The sequence below is a fragment of the Monodelphis domestica genome, chromosome 8 (genome assembly GCF_027887165.1).
Source record: "Monodelphis domestica isolate mMonDom1 chromosome 8, mMonDom1.pri, whole genome shotgun sequence".
NCBI lineage: Eukaryota > Metazoa > Chordata > Mammalia > Didelphimorphia > Didelphidae > Monodelphis > Monodelphis domestica.
The window spans coordinates 34,740,898-34,761,158 of record NC_077234.1 but is presented as its reverse complement, the minus strand read 5'-3'; the positions used below and the strand labels follow the sequence as shown (position 1 = coordinate 34,761,158).

Here is a 20,261-nt window from a genome sequence, read left to right as displayed (position 1 = left end):
AAAAAAACAGTTCACTGTTGATCCCAAGTCACAGTTCTTTCCCTAAGTTTCCAAGGTTCTCTAGTGGGGAAAGGAAAGAAACAAAAACTACCTAAAGTGAGGGACGTCTGGTCCGTAGTGTTGGCCTCACTAGGAGAATTTCTGCTTGGAGGTTGTGGAGGACCAATGATTCTTGGGTCTGACCTGTACCACCTGATGGTAATGACTTCTGTAGGGCAAGGTAGAGGAAACTCTTCCTAGGACCAGTTAGAAGCAGGGGAATAAATATTACCGATGTACAGTCCCCTGAAGGAGGTTTATACTCATTTGGGCTCTGGTGGGTGGGGCTTCTTGGAAAGCAACTGATGAGGGTAATACCCTTGGCTAAAGGAAGTGAAAAGCAACTCCTGTTCAATTGCCCTCACCAGACCAAGGTATGTGTATCAGATGACCATAAAAAACATAAAGATAGACTTCATTTGAACTCAGGCCAGTTAGTAGCTTGCGATGGGTGGGTGGGAGGAGAAGGGTGTTAACTGGGTTTCTAATATCTAATTGGCTCAGGTAGGATCCTCCTTCAACTATGGGTTGTAAATGACTTTTCCAGGTTTTGATGCTTCCCTCTGGGGCATAGGGAATCTGGTGATGTAGTGACTAGTGACCAAGTTCTCTTTGGCTTCAGTGGACAGAAATAATGAGTTAAGGTTAGGGTTGGGGCCATGCCTGGGGAGATAGGGAAGAGTCAGTGTGGGGCTCATAGGGCTCAGGACAAGAGGTTTCAATGAGAAACACTGATTGAGCAGGGATAGTCTTGATTTCAGGAACTGGACAGGAAGTTGGTTTGGAGGATTCTCACAGCCATTTCAGCTTTTGCTGCTACTAAGGCGCCATCTTGGCTTTGCCTCTCTGGACAGGGAGTTGAGCTCATATAAGACTTCTCTTTCTCTCTTGACACTTGTGCGGGGGGGGGGGGGGGAGGGGGAAACCAAACCACAAATAGTAATGCTTACATTTAGGGCTCTAGAAATTTTCTCTTTCTCGAAAAGACCTGTGTTATGTACTATCTGAAATTTTGCCAATTAGTGACTACTTCAGAATTTTTTGCATCATAGTATTTTAGTAATGGCAATAAGCTTTGTAGCCATTGAACCATGATGCAATATTATGGGGAAAAACCTCTGGATTTGGAGTCTCGGGGCCCCAGGTTCAAAATTTACCTGCCATTTACTGTCATTTACCCTGCCTGGGCCTCACTTTGAGGGTTAGAATAGATGGGCTCCAAGGTCCCATCCAATTCTGAAATTCCATGATTTCATGATTCCTTCTGTACCTCTCTAAATGTATATAAGGCTACATAAGTACAGAATGTACAGTTAAGGACCTGTGATTCCATTGTTAGAGGGAACTCCCAGGTAAGGAAACATTCTCTATCAATGCAGACCAGCACCTTCCCTGAAACTTTTAATCCTGAAATGCACATGCATATCTATAAGCATCAAGATGCTGGGTCACTTGTCTAAGGGCACTGTATAATAATTCACATTATTTGTATCTGTGTCTAATTATTATACCATGTGCAATGAGGACATGCTCCTTTCCCCTATAATTATTGGATGTTGCATTAAAAACAAACAAATCAGGGGCAGCTAGGTCACTCATTTCATCATAGATGAGAGGTTCTGGCTTCGATTCTGGCCTCACACATTTCCTAGCTGTGTGACCCTGGGCAAGTCACTTAACCCTCATTGCTATCTCTTACTGTTCTCTTGCCTTGGAATCAATACTTTTTATAGATTCTAAGATGGAAAATAAGGGTTAAAAAATAAAAAAAATAGTTGCTTCCTAAAGAGAACTAAAGCTTTTTTCTTTTGAGGATTTTGGAAGCTCATGGTTCACTCATGATATTCTGGGGATATTGATTTCAAAACCAGATTTGGGAATTACTGAGGACATCTATCCTGTCCAAGTCTTGTGTTCCCCAGTGCAGAGCTCTCTCTGCACAGCATGGATTCCATCAATATCTGGTAAATGGGCAAATGAAGAGCAGGATTTGAAGGAAGATCTCCAGTTTCTCTTCAGTATGATCTCATCCAGATGTTTACTATCTCATGGTCATCTTGTCCTAAAGAGGGAGTAGTTTCATTTTTAGTTTGGGGGACTTTAGTGTAGGATTTTTTGCAACTCTCTTCCAGGGTACCCGTACAAACTCTTCTCCCCCATCAATCACTCCCAGTCCACCCTCATCGGATCGAATTCTCGGATGTATGGAGCCCCCATAGGTAAGAAGAGGATTGGTTATATGAATATATAGGATTGGCCACTTCATTGATCTTACTTCCTCTCCTCCTGGGAAGACTTGAATGCTCCTAGAGGCATATGTCTTTGTTCCCTAGTTCATTTGGTCAGTCTTTTTTTTTTCTTCCTATTTGACACTTATTTTGTAAGTGGAATGAACTACCTGATCTCAATCTGAGACACACAGAGAAGAGAGGGGAGTTGGATCTTCCTCTCAGATCTTCTCTTATTATTTCTACCTCTTCTTTCCTCTTTCTCTTCTCTTTCCCCTTCCCTCATCCATGCTAGTGCTTTTCTTATGGACTTTTATTTTTTTAATTGAGAAGAGTTCCTAGACATGTTTCTTCCTAAAACATGTCAGACCAATGACTAGAAACTGCTGTAGAGTTTCAATTCATAATCCTTTGATTTAAAAAAAAAAGTATCCTTTCCCCCCTGAAAGTTCTAGACATTGCATTTTTTAAAAGAAAAAGTCATCAAGCTAGTCATTTCATACAGGGAACTAAAGGCTTTGCTTCAGTGGAAGTTGGTGTACCCTTGGCTCACTGGAGATCCCCCAGGATGCTGATTACAAAACCAGAATTGGAAATTACCCATCTCCCATCAGCAATTTTAGTCAATAATTAAGTAGGCTTCTTCAGAGTGTTAAATTTAGCTTCAATCAACTGAATATGGGATGATAGATAGTAAATAAAGCCTTACTAAATATTTTATATGCCAGACATGGTGCCTAGCGCCGGGGATATCCATGCAAACAAACCACACAGTTCTCTGCCCGTCAGTGAGGGAAAAGCCAAAAGGTTTAAACTGGGGAAGGGATCTGAGGGATTAAATAAGGAAACGGATGATCTACCCAGGGTCACACTTAGTGGGTGAGGCAAGATTCATTTTTAGGCCCCCATCCTCCATATCTAGGACTCAGAAATCACAGACATATTCGTACATGCCACACAGACTCCCTCCTATTTCAATAATAGCCTTGCAGTATATTATCCAAAGTAGTTCTGACTTTCCTTTTGAAGTTCTGATTTTCAACTTATGACTTTTTAAAAAAATAAACCTGTGACTTCAGTGTTATGAGGAGATTCGGGGTGGGGGGACTCCTTCTGCCACTAAAGATCAGCTCTTCTCCAACTTGTGATCTCGAGTTGCTATGGACAGCTAGTGTGTATCAGAAATGGGTCTGGAACGCAGGTCTTTCTGACATCAAAGTGAGCTCTGTGTCCATTCTGTCTGACCCAGCATATGAAATGTTCATTGATTGACCTTCAAAACCAAATCTCATTAAAGTTTCTCTACTAAAAGGCAGAAAAACAGAACCACAGAAATATAGAAAAGTTTAAAATTCCTTATTTTTATTTACTGTTGGCACCACCACATCCATTCACAGGGCTCTGTGTATTATCCATTGTAAAGGACAGACAAAACTACAATAGAGATAGATCAAAGACCTTAGGCGTGTCCATCTCCATGACTTGACATTGCTGCCCTCTTTGCAAACTGTAGTTATGACAGGCATGAATGAGAATTTCCTACTAAAACTTTTTACTTACCTTTTCCTACTTAAACCTTAAAGCTTTTCTGCATTTAAATAAAGTTATTGCAGTCAAGCAATAACTTTTCTGCCATGAGATCCTTGTTCTTTCTGTGGTTGATTTTCTTTTTAGCCCCTAACTTTCCATCTTAGAATCAATACTGTATATTGGTTCTAGGACAGAAGAGTAGTGAGGACTAGACAATGGGGGTTAAGGGACTTGCTCAGAGTCATAGAACTAGGAAGTGTCTGAGGCCACATTTGAACCCAGGACCTCCCATCTCTAGGCTTGGCTCACAATGTACTGAGCCACCTAGTAGCACAACTCTGATAGGATGGCAAACAGCATTTATTATTATCCCCATTTTACAGCTGAAGAAACTGACACAAACAGAGGTTATTATCCTCATTTTACAGTTGAAGAAACTGAGGCAAACAGAGGTTATTATCCTCACTTTACAGCTGAAGAAACTGACACAAACAGAGGTTATTATCCTCATTTTACAGTTGAAGAAACTGAGGCAAACAGAGGTTATTATCCTCACTTTACAGCTGAAGAAACTGACACAAACAGAGGTTATTATCCTCATTTTACAGTTGAAGAAACTGAGGCAAACAGAGGTTATTATCCCCATTTTACAGCTGAAGAAACTGACACAAACAGAGGTTATTATCCTCATTTTACAGTTGAAGAAACTGAGGCAAACAGAGGTTATTATCCCCATTTTACTGTTGAAAAAGCTGAGGAAAATGGAGGTCATTAGTATCCTCATTTCATAATAGAAGAAACTGAGGCAAACAGAGATTAAGTGACTTGTCCAGTGTTACATAGCTAGGAAGTATCTTGACTCCATGCCCAGTGTTTGATACATTGCACCACCTCACTGCACCTGTTTTTTGTTTTTCTTTTTGTTTTCCTGCAAACCCTTTACAAATACAAAGTAGTTTCCGAGGTGGAAGAATTAGGAAGGTCTCCTGTAGGGAACTGGCACATGAGCTGAGCCTTAAGGAAAGTTAGGAGAGGTCCTTCCAGAGAGGTAAATAAGGTAGAAGTGAGTCCCAGAAAGCTCAAACCCTTTATTTCTCCTCCCTTTCCCAGCCTACATCTTTGAAAAAGTTAACACCCAATGTTTTTGCTATGATAGATTTTTTAACATTTATAATTTTAGAAATATTTTTATTTATTTATTTTTACCAATTTTATCTCCCTCCTTTCCTCCCCTTCCCTCTCCTGGTGCTGGCAGGTGATTCTATGGTAATTTTTACAGTTCTAACACATTGGAATGACTGTTTCAAAGTAACTAGTAACTTTCCTAATGACTCCTCACTCTCTCTTCTTCAAGAAACTGGAACCCTTTTCTGATGAATTTTTAGAAATTTCTGCTACTATTGACACCTTTCTTTTTTGTTTTCCCCATGCCTTTTTAAAAAATTACCTGTAGAAACTATTTTTTAATAATTGTTTTCTGACCTTTTACAATACAAATTCCCTCTCTCCCTTCCCCAGACAATAAACAAGCTGGTATAAGTTATTAGTATTTTCAGATAATACAAATTTATCTATTCCTTATGTTGCAAAATAATACATTTAACATGCAAAATACATACATTTAACATGCAAGAAAAAAAACTCAGGAAGAAATAATGTGAGAAATAGTATGGTTTGATCTGTCTTCATACTCTGACGGTTCCTTCTATGACTGTGGATAACATTTTCTATCATGAGTCTCAGGGCTTGGATCCTTGCATTGCTGATATTTTGGTCCTTTACAGTTGATCATCGTAGAATATTTCTTTCATGCCATGCAGTATTCTTATGGTTCTGCTCACTTCACTTTGCATCCGTTCATATAAGTCATTCCAAGTTTTTCTGAAATCATCCTGTTCATCATTACTTATGATGAAGTAATATTTCATCACAATCATATACCACAACTTGTTCCGCCATTCTCCAGTTGATGGACATCCCTTCAATTTCCAATTCTTTGCTGCCACAAAAAGAGCTGCTATAAATATTTTTGCACTAATAGGTCCTTTTCCCTTACTTTTGACCTCTTTGGGATTTAGACCTAGTAGTAGTATTCATAGCCACCACTTTTATCACCAGATTCATAACTATAATGATGTGGACTGTCTATTGTAATTTGATTGCTGCTATTCATTATAATCTCCAAATTGCTAATTCCCAGTGCCAATAGTTATCAAATATCCTCCTTTCTAGCCATCACATCCTCCAACACTTTCATATCTATTTCCTTGGTTTCCACATTTTTGCCTTAAGACAACCACCCTAACAACTTCTTACTATTGGAGCCTGCAAAATGTCCATAGTTACCACCTTCTCTGTTAAATCTATTAGGTCCACCATCTCCACCTCCATAACTGCCTCTGCTTTCATCACAGTAACCATTTCTTCCACCAGAGTTTCCATTCTAACCAAAATTTTCTCAGTCTTTTCTGGAGCTTCTTCTGCAACATAAAATTGCTGGATTCCCCCATCCACCACCCCTTTGTGAGTCAGTTAGTTTCCTAAATTATGTATTTTTTGTTTCTTGTTTGATTTTTTGTTTGTTGTTGTTCAATTGTTTTCTTTTGAGATTTTCCTGGCAAAGATCCTGGAGTGGTTTGCCATTTCCTTCTCCAGTTGTTTTTATAGATGTGGAAACTGACTCAAATAGGTTTAAGTGACTTGCACAGGTTTATACAGCTAGTAAGTGTCTGAGGCCAGATTTGTACTCAGGAAGAAGAGTCTTCCTGACTCCAGGCCTCTTACTCTATCCACTGTACTGACAAAAAAAGTCTGATAGGTGTGTCTGGGCAACTTCTGTTTTGAAAACTGGACTTCAGCTTGGGTCAGAGTAGACTTTCAGGGAAGAGAGTCTTAATGCCATTTTCTATATTGTTTCCTTGACTTGAAACTATCAGAGTTGGACAGTTGAATGGCTCAGTGGATAGAGTACAAGGCCTGGAGTCAGAAGGGCCTGGGTTCAAATCTGTCCTCAGATACTTCTTAGCTATGTGATCCTGGTCAAGTCCCTTAACTCTGCTTGCTTCACCCTGGTCCTTCTTTCTTAGAGTTGTTACTAAGATATAAAGCAAGAGTTTAGCAAAAAATGTCAGTGGTTCCCTTTTGCCTTCTAAATCTCCTGTCATCAGTGTCCACAGCTCTCCTCAATGTGGCAGCTTTATTTCTTTCTTCTCCATTCCTACATTCTACATCTTGACCAAGCTAGCTTACTCTTTATCCTTCATTCTTGTCCTGTCCACTTCTTGCCTGAGTAACTTTGCTTCGATTAACCCCCAGTCTTGACAACGGACTCTTTCCTCATCTCTTTCTGAAGTTGATTTCTTTCTTCAAACTTTTGATCAGAAGCTCTCTTTGATCTCTTCAAGGAAAGTGGCCTTTTCACCCCCTAATTCATCTAGGACTTGTCTCCTGGGACTTCTTTACCTTTGTCATTTTACCTTGTATCCCTCCTTCTATAGGGAGTCTTCCCCAATCCCTCCCAATTCCAGTGCCTTCCCTCTCTTAATTCCTGTTTATTGTGTATATAGCTTGTATTTGCTTGTTGTTTTCCCCATTAGATTGTAAGCTTGTTGAGGGTAAGGACTGTCTTTTGCCTTTCTTTTGACTGATAAGTTTATATAATATTTATTTGTGTATACCCCCATCTCTGCCCCTTCATTCAACTATAAAGTCTTTAAGGGCAATGATTTGTAATAAAAAAAATCTTTGTTATTCCAAGTATACATAGTTCCCAGCATATTAGGCAAATCAATAAATCTATGCCTATAAAGCTTTTGTTTATGAGAATTGCATTCTTGTGAAAGGCAAAAATTTGACATTATATAATTAGGTAATGATTAACATTTAGACTTGACATCAGATATGTATGTACTAGCTGTGTGACCCTGGGAAAGTCACTTCACTCTATTTGCCTCAGTTTCCTCATCTGTAAAGTGAATGGGATAAGAAAATGGCAAACCATTCTGGTTTTTTTGCCAAGAAATGGGGTCATGAAGAGCCAGATGTGACTGAAATGACTAAACAATAAATGATTAACATTCTGCTGTAGTGTTAATAAACAATGTCAAAATATTTTTTGTCTACCTTTGGTGCTTTAGTTGGTGGATATGTGTCATATTAGGCAGTGTGGGTCTTGTGGGTAGACCGTTGGATTTTGAAGTTAAGGAAGACCTAAATTTGAATCCTGCTTCAGACACTCACTACCAGTATGGCTCTGGACAAGCCAATTAACTTCTCTGAAGGAAGATAATTATAGCTACTATCCCAGAAGGTTGCTGCAAACCTCAGATGAGATAATGGAAGAACACATGCTACATAAATGGAAGTTATTATTATCTCTACCTTAGGCTAATGGAATCTGGGCATCAGATATTGGAAGGGTGTGTGTGTGTGTGACTTATGTATACATAGAAGTCTTGCAGATACTGCCAGCTTAAAGGCAGTGGACAGAGTATGTTACATTTAGAGTCAGGAAGAACTGAATTGAGTATGAAGTTCTGTTTCATACTCTTATTTAGCTGTGTGACCAAAGGCAAGTAAGACACATAACTCCTCAGCAGCCTTAATATCCTCCCCTGTAAAATGGGCATAATCTTAGCACCTCCTTCACAGGGTTAATGTGACAATCATCTGAAATGACATATGTAAAGTCTGTGCAGTCCTTAACGCACTATATAGATGCTAGCTCAGCCCCATTTCTCCATAGACACTCACTTAGTAAATATGGATTCAGTAAGTCCAGGTGTTGGCGAGCTTTGGATGAAATAGGCATAAGCACTTTTTAGAAATAACAATTAACTATTTAATTTTGAGTATTTTCCCATAATTTCGTGATTTTCCCCACCTCTCTTCCTTCCCCCTTCCCAGAGCTGACAAGCAGTTCCATTGGGTTATCCATGTATCATTGTTCAAAACTTATTTCCACGTTATTCATATTTGCATCAGAGTGATCTTTTAACACCAAAACCATAGTCCTATCCCCATTGAACCACGTGATCAATCATGTTTTTCTTCTGCATTTCTGCTCCCACAGTTCTTTCTCTGGATGTGGAGAACGTTCTTTCTTCTAAGTTCCTTTGCATTGGCTTGGATCATTGCATTGCTCCTAGTAAAGAAGTCCATTACATTTGATTGGGCACAAGCACTTTTCTTGAATTTTCTGCCTTGCTTTTCAGAGTCATCTGATCCAGTATGTGGGCCTCAGCCATCATCTCCTCGCCCTGAATTTCATCATCGTTTCTTTCGGCAGGAAAAGCGCCTGGTCATCTACAAATGTTCAGATCACTGATACCAATTTTGATGGTGTCGAAGTTAGAGTTTTTGAAGGCTTCCCAAAGACTAAAGACCCATTGAAGAGTGGTGTGCTTTACATTCATGGAGGAGGATGGGCCCTGGCAAGCGCAAGTATGTTTTGGAAGCCTCTAGTGGCTTTGGGTGGAGTTTGGTGTTTTGTTGGTTTGAGTGTTTTTTGTTTCTGTTTTTTAAAAGTAGAGCCTGTAGGCTATGTTGAGGTATTTCCCATTCCTTAAGCACTGTAATGGTGAACCCCTTGATAGTACCTGAAAACCATTTCCCCCCAAATAAAACAAATCACAATAAGCCAATCATTTAATAATCATCTTTACCATTATGCTTCTCACCAAATGTTTCCTTCACCCCCTTTAAAAAACCCCAACAAAACAAACTATCCTATATTTTGAGAGTATCATGATTCAGGGGAAAGACTCTTAGATTTGCACTCAGTGGGGTTTGGATCTTGACTCTACAACTAATAAATTTGTGTGACTTTGGGTAAGTCACCTGACTTCTCTGACCTCAGTTTTCTCCTCTGCAAAATGAGGGGAATGAACGCCAAATCCTCAGCCTAGGATTCATGCCTTTCCCAAAACCTTTCTTCATCTTTAAAAAAGGGGTTGGATTGGTTGACTTCTTAGGCTCCTTCCAACTTGAAATCTATATCCTTTCTATGGTTCCTTCTGCACAGCCCCATCCTGAGCCCAGTAGACTTGGAAGTAGAGAAAGGCTGCTGGACAGCCTCTTCTGGTGTGAACCCTGGGCAAGCCACTTAACTCTGTTTGCCTCAGTTTCCTTATCTGTCAAATAAACTGGAGAAGGATATGGCCAACCACTCCAGTATCTTTGCCAAGAAAACTCCAAATGAGGTCTCTAAGAATCAGACATGACTGAAAGGACCCACTAACAATGATGAATAAATATAGCATAAACGAAAAGTGACTCAATAGCAGTATGTACACAATAGTTCAATAGAAGATAGGATGGAAGGGGAAGAAACAAGCAAGGCTTCTTGCAGAGGGTGGTGCCTGAGCTGCTTCATAAAGGGAGAGAGAGTTAGTGGGCGTCAAATGAGACAGTCATTGGAAAGCACTTAGCACAGTGCCTGGCACATGGTGGGTGCCATAGACATGAGAGCAATTATGACAAAAAAGATGGATGCGTTCCAGGCATGGTGGATGGCCTGGGCAAAGGTGGCTAGTCAGAAAGTCCGGTGATGTGGGAGGTGGAACACCAAGGAAGACAGTGTATCCAAAACCTCCAACAAAAAAATGACACTGACTCGGCCCTGGCAAAGGCCACTGGGTGAAGCATGGAGCTGGGAGGCAGGGGCAGGGTTGAATGTAGGCTTCCTAGCCTCATAGAAGAAACATTAGCCAACAAACATTTATTAAATACTTATTATGCTCCATACTTAGTAGGCTAAGCTGTGGGGATACAAAGAAAAGGTAAGGCAGTCCTTGACCTTGAGGACCTCAGACTGCAATGGGGAAGACAGTCCAAATAACTAGGTACAAAGATTTGGACCAGGATTTAGGAAGACCTTAGATGCTTGGTAGCTCTGTGACACTAGACAAATCACTTAACCTCTGTCTGCCTCAGTTTCTTCATCTGTTGTTCAGTCATGTCCAACTCATCATGACCCCATTTGGAGTTTTCTTGGCAGATACTTGAGTGCTTTGCCTTTTCCTTCTCCAGCTTGTTTTACAAATGAGGAAACTGAGGCAAACAGGTAAGTGACTTATCCCAGGGTCACACAGCTAGTAAGTATCTGAGGTCAGATTTGAACTGAGGTCTTCTGATTCCAGAGCCAGCAGCATACCCATCATGCCATTTAGTTGCCTTTCATATCTATAAATTGGGAATAAAATAGCAACAAGCTTTTAGGATTGTGGGGAGGAAAAACTGTTACCTTCTATCTTAGAACTGCTATTAAGTATTGGTTCCAAGACAGAAGAGTGGCAAGGGCTAGGCAACTGGGGTTAAGCCTTGCCTAAGTCACACTGCTAGGAAGTGTCTGAGGCCACATTTAACCCCGGGACTTCCCCTCTCTAGGCTTGACTTTCTATCCACTGAGCCACCTGCTCTTTTATTATGATTGAAGAGCCGTTGATGACTTAAAATATGGTCGATCTCTCATCGCTCTTTCTGTCTTCTCCAGGAATTAGCTATTACGATGAACTCTGTTCAGCAATGGCGGAGGAGCTGAATGCCGTCATCGTCTCCGTGGAGTAAGTATTTAGCCACATGAATGGAGCCTTTGAGTTCATTACCTCCAACCCTGCTCCCTCCCAGCTTACAGGAGGAAACAAAGAGAAGTCAAGGGATGCCCTCAAGTCACAGCAAGAGCAAAAGGTTGTTTCTTTCCTTATCAGAAAAATTCTGATACTACTGTATCAGAGCTGGAAGGAACCTTAGAGGTTGTTTCATCAAGCCAGCTTATTTTACAGGGGAGTAAACTTAAAATGAAATTTAAATGGAAGAAGAAGAAGCCAAAAGCCCATTCCAAAGGAAATCCAATGTCACCTGGAAGACTTTGTATTTTAATCCAGTCCAGGGATTCGTAAGCTCTTTTGTGTCCTGGACCCCTTTAGTCAATCAGTCAGTCAATCAGTCATTCAACCAGCATTTGTTACCTACCTACTATGAGCCAGGCCCTGTCTGGGGGAAGCCCCTAGGATTCTTTTAGAATAATGTTTTTAAGGGCTTACATAAAACATATAGGATTACTAAGGAAACTGATTATATTGAAATGCTGATGTAAAAAAAAATAAAATCAGGTGCAGACCCCAGTTTAAGAATAGCTGGTCTAAAGGCGAGAGGGAATCGCTCAGCTTCCCTGTTACTTTGAAAATGGGAAAAGTCCAATATAAAATGACCGACCCGGGACTTCAGGGAGTTGCAGATTCTTTACTGCAAAATCCCTTGCAGGCTCTGCCGATTCCTTTGCTAATTCCCATCCCAGTGGCTAGGGAGGGCCCATCCAGAAGAACAAGGAGGCCTTACTCCCGATTTCTATTTCATAATTCAGACCCTGATTATGTTTGTACAAGGTTATAGATAAAATAGCTTCGAGGGAAACTTACTAGTTTGTCCTTTTTTCTTTCCTCTGAGGCTCTTTGTAACAATTTTTTTTTTTAAGAAAGGAAGGAGGCAGTGAGGCTTGGATGATCTGGGGGTGGTGCTGGCCTTTGTCGATAATGAGTCTCGACATCTAGAAAATTCCAGCTCTTCTCCTATAGCTAAGATGTGGCAAACTCTCGTTCTGCTGGGCTATTCTTATTTTCCTTATCCTAGGCACTGTTGGTTTTTCTCAAGCTTCTTGGACTCTCATTAGCCCCCCTGATTTGATGTCTAGTAGCTTTAATTGTCCATCCTCTCCCTGCCATCTGGTAAGCTGCATTTCAAATTATTCACCAACAGTCTGGGCTGCTTTTTTAAAAACATAGAATTTGTGGACAATTTCCCCCTTTTAAAAAAAGCAATATTCTTTTTGCTTCCTTTACCTAAAACTGTTACATAGCATTCTTTCTTTTTTTTTCCTTTTTAAAACCCTTATCTTCTATTTTAGAATCAATACTGGGTATTGGCTCCAAGGCAGAAGAATGGCAAGGGCTATGCAGAGGGGTCAAGTGACTTGCCCAGGGTCACACAGCTGGGAAGTGTCTGAGGCCAGATTTGAACCTAGGACTAGAACCTAGGTCTCTAGGCCTGGCTCTCAATCCACTGAGCCACCCAGCTTCCCCCCTCCCCCTTTTTTCCTTTTTAAAACCCTTACCTTCCATCTTAGATTCAATACTTATTATTGGTTCCAAGGCAGAAGAGTGGTAAGGACTAGGCATTCAGGGTAAAGTGACTTGCCCAGGGTTGCTCAACTAGGAAGGGTCTGAGGCCAGATTTGAACCCAGGACCTCCTCTTTCCAAGCCTGGCTCTATCCATTGGGCTACCTGCTACCCTGATTCCTTTATATTCTAATAAATTACTGAAGACCTCATCTCCTGCCAATGAGCTTTTGTTTATGTGGGTTTTGTGATATTAGTATCTGCCATGTTAGAAACAAAGACATCTGAGTGTTATTAAAACAGTTTTGATTCGAAGAGATCCAAGTGCCCTCAAGGAGTCTCCAGACCAGATGGGGAAAAAATAGCCATTTTATGTAACTTTTGCTGAAATAACTGAAACCACAGGCCCTGCCCTGCTCTGCTAGGTTCTAGAGACAGAAAAAAGTAAGGAAAAAAGGCTCTGCTCTGAAGGCGCTTACATTCAACCAAGTTGATACAAGTGTACTACAAACAAGTAAATATAAAATATACTCAAAATTGGGCAAAGTAAGGGCAGCTGGGTGGTTCAGTGGATAGAGAACCAGGCCCAGAGATGGGAGGTCCTGGGTTCAAATCTGGTCTCAGATACTTCCTAGCTGTGTGACCCTGGGCAAGTCACTTGACCCCCATTGCCTAGCCCTTACTTCTTTTTTGCCTTGGAACCAATACATAGATCCCAAGACAGAAGCAAGAGTCATCCTGCCCCTCCCCAAATAGTTAGAGATCACACTGTCTTGACACCTGGGAGATTCAGGATATATCTTCTGGGGGAGGTGTGCTTGGAGGAAGCTACTGGAAATCAGAAACGAGAAGGGTACATCTTAGATGTAGGGCAGCTAAGTGACCGACACAGTAGCTAGAGCTTTGAGCCTGGAGTCAGAAAAAGCTGAGTTCAAATTGAGCCTTAGCCTGGGCAAGTTACTTAAGTGCTATCTACCTCAGTTTCCTCAATTGTAAAATGGGAGTAATGGCATTTACCTCCCAGGATTTGTTGTAAGGATCCAATGAGATCATATTCATAAACTGTTTTACAAATGTTAAATACACACATGTGAAAGAAGCTTCTAGGATTTCTGTGAATCAGAATATTATGGAGATGCTGGCTATTATCATTATTGTGCCCATTGTTAGGCAAAAACAGGGAGAAAAGAAAATGGCCATATACAACCAGTGATGTAAGAATTACCTTTTAATTGTTGACTAAAATATATGAAAATTATAAATAATATGGTAGTTGCCAATTCAAAGTATTACTGCTCAAAGTCAAAATGACCTTTAATAGCTTTTATTTACAAAAGAGGTGGAAGGAGTGAAAGCAGAGAAATAAAAAAGTATAGAGAAGATATTAGCCTATCTAACTAAATATTGCTCCAGTGCTCTATTCAGCCAGGACTTTTTGACCTTCAGCCTGAATTAAACTCTCTCCAGAAGACATGAAGGGAAAGCCAACTATCCACTCATCCAAGTTCCCTCCATTTGGCAGGTCAAGACAATGACTTTTTTTTTTAAATTTTTTTTGGTTACAATAATCACATTACTTCCCTCCCTCCCCTCCCACCACCCCTCCCATAGCCGACGCGTGATTCCTCTGGGTATCACATGTGTCCTTGATCAGAACCTATTTCCATGTTGTTGATGTTTGCACTAGGATGTTCATTTAGTCTACATCCCCAACCATATCCCCTCGACCCATGTATGCAAGCAGTTGTTTTTCTTCGATGTTTTTACTCCCACAATGTTTCCTCTTGATGTGGAGAGTGATTTTTCTTGTAGATTCCTCCAATTTGTTCAGGGTCACTGCATTGCCACTAATGGAGAAGTCCATTACATTCGGTTGTACCACAGTGTATCAGTCTCTGTGTACAATGTTTTCCTGGTTCTGCTCCTCTCACTCTGCATCGATTCCTGGAGGTTGTTCCAGTTCACATGGAATTCCTCCACTTTATTATTCCTTTTAGCACAATAGTATTCCATCACCAACATATACCACAATTTGTTCAGCCATTCCCCAATTGAAGGGCATCCCCTCATTTTCCAAGTTTTTGCCACCACAAAGAGCGCAGCTATGAATATTCTTGTACAAGTCTTTTTCCTTATTCTCTCTTTGGGGTACAAACCCAGCAGTGCTATGGCTGGATCAAAGGGCAGACAGTCTTTTATCGCCCTTTGGGCATAGTTCCAAATTGGTTTCCAGAATGGTTGGATCAATTCACAACTCCACCAGCAATGCATTAATGTCCCCACTTTGCCACATCCCCTCCAGCATTCATTACTTTCCTTTGCTGTCATGTTAGCCAATCTGCTAGGTGTGAGATGATACCTCAAAGTTGTTTTGATTTGCATTTCTCTGATTATCAGAGATTTAGAACACTTTTTCATGTGCTTATTAATAGTTTTGATTTCTTTAACTGAAAATTGCCTATTCATGTCCCTTGCCCATTTATCAATTGGAGAATGTCTTGATTTTTTTGTATAATTGGTTTAGCTCTTTATAAATTTGAGTAATAAGACTTTTGTCAGAGGTTTTTGTAATGAAGATTGCTTCCCAATTTGTTACTTCCCTTCTAATTTTGGATGCATTAGTTTTGTTTGTACAAAACCTTTTTTATTTGATGTAATCAAAATTATTGATTTTACATTTTGTGATTTTTTCTAGCTCTTTCTTGGTTTTAAAGTCTTTCCCTTCCCAAAGATCTGACAAGTATACTATTCTGTGTTCACCTAATTTGATCATAATTTCCTTCTTTATATTCAGGTCAATCACCCATTCTGAGTTTATCTTGGTGTAGGGTGTGAAATGTTGCTAACATCTCATCACATCCAAACCTAATCTCTCCCATACTGTCAAGACAATGACTCTTGAGCTGAAGGTGGTGATTCCTGAGCTGACTTTCTTCCTTGAGCAAATGTTCTTCTTGAATCCAACTTCCTTCTTGGAATCTACTTTTTTAGCCCCAGAAATTCAGGGCCTTTTATAGTGGCTTCTTGTTTTTGCCCCTCTTCACAGGGGCTAATTGTAGTTTCCAAATTGTCTAGCCCTGCCCAAGGGCAGAGTCTATGGGATCCACTTCTCACCTTCTGAAGGTTAAGTTCTCACCTTCTGGAGAGATGAATACTCATCCTGGCTGATTGAGTTTCAGAGGGTATGAATTCACTAAGTGATTTTGCAGCTCCTCCACCTAGTTTGAGCTTGTGTTGATTCAATCAAAAGGTAGACCAAGGAGAGTTAATCCTGTCTTCACAATCTAGTGAGGGACTTAAGTTAGGGTTAATTCAGGATAGACAATAGAGTAAAGAATTCTCTGACAGTGGCTAGCAAGGCACTTTGACTGGGACAGAAAGAGAGGAATGTGTGAAGGAGAGGAATCTGAAATTAGAGTATGTGAGAAAGCAGGAAGCAGATTGTGGTGGGCTAGAAATGCCAACCAGAGGATTTTGCTTTCATTTTAGAAATGCTTTTTCTTGTTTGGAAGGAGTTGTGCCCAACCATTAGAGACAGACAGCCTGTCTAGAACAGCAGGATTGTTTCTTCTCAAAGTAGCTTTGTTTTCCATTTTTATCACCTTGATTTCCAAATAAGTCCTTTCCCTATCCCTTATCTAGAAAGCCATCTAATCCCTAGATTCTTGCTGCCTGGTGTGACCTTGACTATGCCATTTCCCTTTTTGGCTTCACTAGCCTCCTCTGTAAAATATGTAAAACATGAGAGCTGCTCTAGTTAGCCTGTTGGGTACCATCCAGCCCCAAAGATCTCATCTCTTGTAACACATAGTAGCTTTATTTTATTTCTTTAAAAACTCTTACCTTCTGTCTTCCAATCAATACTGTGTGTTGATTCCAAGGCAGAAGAGCAGGAAGGGCTAGGCAATGAAGGTTAAGTGACTTGCCCAGGGTCACCCAGCTAGGAAGTATCTGAGGTCATATTTGAACCCAGGACCTCCCATCTCTGGGTCTGATTTTCAATCCACTGAGCCACCCAGCTACCCCAGCAACTTTATTTTTAAAGAATGGCCCACCAGAATTCTTCTGGCTTCCTGGAAGAATGCAGCCCTCAGGGCAGATTACAGAACAACCACCTTGATCCCTTTTCTGTTTTTGTTATTGGGCATCACAGCCTTCAGATCCTTCCAGACAGCTGTTAGCTGGAAGTTCCCTCGTCTCCCTGGTCATTTCTGATGTCTTTGCTTCCTCGGTTCACTTCAGTCCCTGGGAACTGGGAAGTGTCTGGTTTCACTGGCTCCCTCCACCTACCACCTAAAGCAGGATGACAGTGAATGGATGCTCTCTGTGTTGGGAGCCTGAAAGAAGATCCGGGAGGGGAAGGACTCCGAGCCTTTACAGTGCCAGACACTTCTTACCTTTCAAACTGCTCTGCGGGGAAGCTGTTCTTCCTCAGGAAACCTGGACTGTCATGAAGAGCCTGATGGAACAGGAGAAAGCACACGAGCTTCTTTTCTTTCCTTTCTTTTATTCCTCTGCCACCCACAATTTAAACCAGTGGACGTTTTCTTTGAAGCTTTTTTTTTTAACCGTTATCTTCTGCCTAGAATCAACACTAAGCATCGTTCCAAGGCAGAAGAGGGGGAAAGGCTAGGCACTGGGGGTTAAGTGACTTACCAGGGTCACCCAGTTAGGAAATGTCTGAGGTCACATTTGAACCCAGGACTTCTGGTCTCTAGGCTTGACTTTCTATACACTGAGCCTCCTCATTGCCTCTCAGTGGACCTTTTCCCAGAAGATTTAGCCTTAGGAATGGATTTTTCTTAAAACTGGAAGAGAGAAACAGGGTTAAGTCAGGCGGCGAAAAGTCACTGATGTTTTTCATGGCCAAATAGGCATTTATTTCCCCAAAATGAGTTGGATGGTTATTAATAAGCTTGTATGTCACATGGAGAATTGAGAATTCGCCACTGAAGAGCCTCCTTGCAAAGGACGGGGGCAAATCTGATACATCATTACAATGGCGCCACCTGGTGGCTGTGATGCACCATAAAAAACCCCTTAGAATCAATAGTGGGGAATGGAATGGGGAATGGAGATTAAGTGATTTGCCCAGGGTCACGTAGCTATAGCTAAGAAGCCTCTTAGGACTCTCATCTCTGAGCCTGGCTCTCAAACCATCTAGCCACCCAGCTGCCCTCTTGTAATGACCATTTTCAGACGGCTTGCTTCTCATTTGAAGAAATGAGTGTATTTTAATGAGGGTTAATTGTTAACAAATGAAAAGGAGATGGGATCTGGTGGCCCAACACCTGGAACTCAGGTGATAATTATTGTTGGTATTGGGGGGCAGCTGGGTAGCTCAGTGGATTGAGAGCCAGGCCTAGAGACAGGAGGTCCTAGGTTCAAATCTGGCCTCAGACACTTCCCAGCTGTGTGACCCTGGACAAGTCACTTGACCCCCACTGCCTAGTCCTTACCACTCTTCTGCCTTGTAACCAATACACAGTACTGATTCCAAGACGGAAGGTAAGGGTTTAAAAAAATAATTGCTGGCATTTTTTTTCATTTTTTTATTGTCGTGCAAAGCATACTTCCTTATTGGTCATTGTTGTAAGAGCAAACACACACATAACCCAAACCCCCAAATAAAACCATAAATACACTGATGGCATTCCCCATCATAAGTCTTTCAGGATTGTCCCAGACTGCCCTGCTGAGAGTAGCCAAGTTTTCCCCGATAATCATCACCCGTATTGCTGTTAGTGAGCACAGTGTTCTCCTGGTTCTTCTTATTTCACTCTGCATCAGTTCCTGCAGTTCTTTCCAACTTTTTCTGAAATCATCCTGCTCATCACCATCATAAGCCACAATTTGTCCAGCCATTCCCCCATGGATAGACATCCCATCCATTTCCAATTTTTTGTCACCACAAAAAGGGCTGCTATAAATATTTTTGCACAGGTAGGTCCTTTCCCCTTTTTTATCATCTTTTTGGGAGACAGACCCAGGAGCAGTATTACTGGATCAAAGGGAATGCACAGTTTTATAGCCCGCTGGGTATGGTTCCAAATTGCCCTCCAGAATGGTTGGAGCAGTTCATAACTCCACCTGGCAATTATATAGTGCTTTTCACAGTCTTTTGCATGTTGTCTCCCCTTAGACTGCGAGCTCTCTGAGAGTAGAGACTGCCGCCTCCTGCCCTTTTCAGCTGTAACTCCAGAACTTTGAATAGTGCTTCATACATAGCAGATGCTTAGGAAATAGACTGACTGACTTCAAGGTTTGCCAAGTGCTTTACAGATATTATTTCATTTTATCCTCCCAATGATTCTGGGAATTAGGTGCTATATTATCTTCATTTTTTCAGAGGAAAATAGGGCCAGAGAGAGATGAAGGGAGCTGTCCAAGGTCACACAGGTAGTAATAAGTGATAAACATAGGATTAAAACCCAGGTTATACATTTATAGATCTTGAGCTGGACATTCCCTCAGAAACCATCTAGCTCAGCTTCATTTTATACAGATGAGCAAACTGAGGCCCAGAGACATCAAAAGAAGTGCTCACAGCCATCCAGGATCTCTGAGTGATATTGTTGAGATTTGAATCCAGGTCTTCTGGCTCCAAATCTAATGTTCTTTTTTTTTTAACCCACCTTCCACCTTAGAATCAATACTTTGTATTGGTTCCAAGGCAGAAGAGTGGTAAGGGCTAGCAATGGGGGTTAAGGTACTTGCCCAGGGTCACACAGCTAGGAAGTATCTGAGGCCAGATTTGATCCTAGGATCTCCTGTCACTCTATTCACTGAGCCACCCATCTGCTCCCTCTAATGTTCTTTCCACTGATTTATTTTTCAATTAAAGCACTCTGAGAATCATTTTGTTACCTGATTTTAGGAAAACCTTGTCTGCTGTTAGAGCTATCCCAAATGGAATGACTACAGCCAAAGCTAGTGGGGTCTCTCTGTCCCCTTCCCATGAGCAGTTTCCAAGCTAAGGCTGGATGATCTGTTGTTAGGGATGATGTAGGAGCCTTTCCTATTCAAGCATGATTTGGGTTATGGAGATACTGGCCTCTTTTAGCTCTGAGTGCCTAATTGTATTTTGATAAGGGTTCAGGATACTTGAAAGACCTGGACAGGAGACAGGCATTGAAGGGGTTTCCTTTTGAACTTTTTCTTTCAAAATGTCTTAATGAAAAGGAGGCCACATCCATGTTGTTTCTTTTGTTCATGCCCTTTCCCAAACAATTACTTGATTCCTTAGCTTGTGTTCTAGTAACACACCCAGAAATCTAATTTGCACTTAGGATCTGGGGATGGAGAATAACGATTTTTCATAATCATTATGGAAACAATTGGCTTGTTTTG

General features: G+C 41.1%; 1 protein-coding gene across 2 annotated transcripts in view; it reads left to right on the top strand.

Annotated features, from left to right (window-relative positions):
- The window catches only part of NCEH1 (neutral cholesterol ester hydrolase 1), a 62,379-nt gene that overhangs the window by 30,441 nt on the left and 11,677 nt on the right, over positions 1–20,261 (top strand). The window contains exons 1-3 of one of the 2 annotated variants that reach the window (XM_056807861.1): positions 1,867–2,258; positions 9,011–9,239; positions 11,290–11,359. In XM_056807861.1, the coding sequence (XP_056663839.1) occupies positions 11,322–11,359 (38 nt within the window). In that variant the 5' untranslated portion in view covers positions 1,867–2,258; positions 9,011–9,239; positions 11,290–11,321. Of the gene's footprint in view, positions 1–1,866; positions 2,259–9,010; positions 9,240–11,289; positions 11,360–20,261 lie in introns of those variants that run through there. The other variant, XM_001363402.4, reaches the window with a different exon arrangement.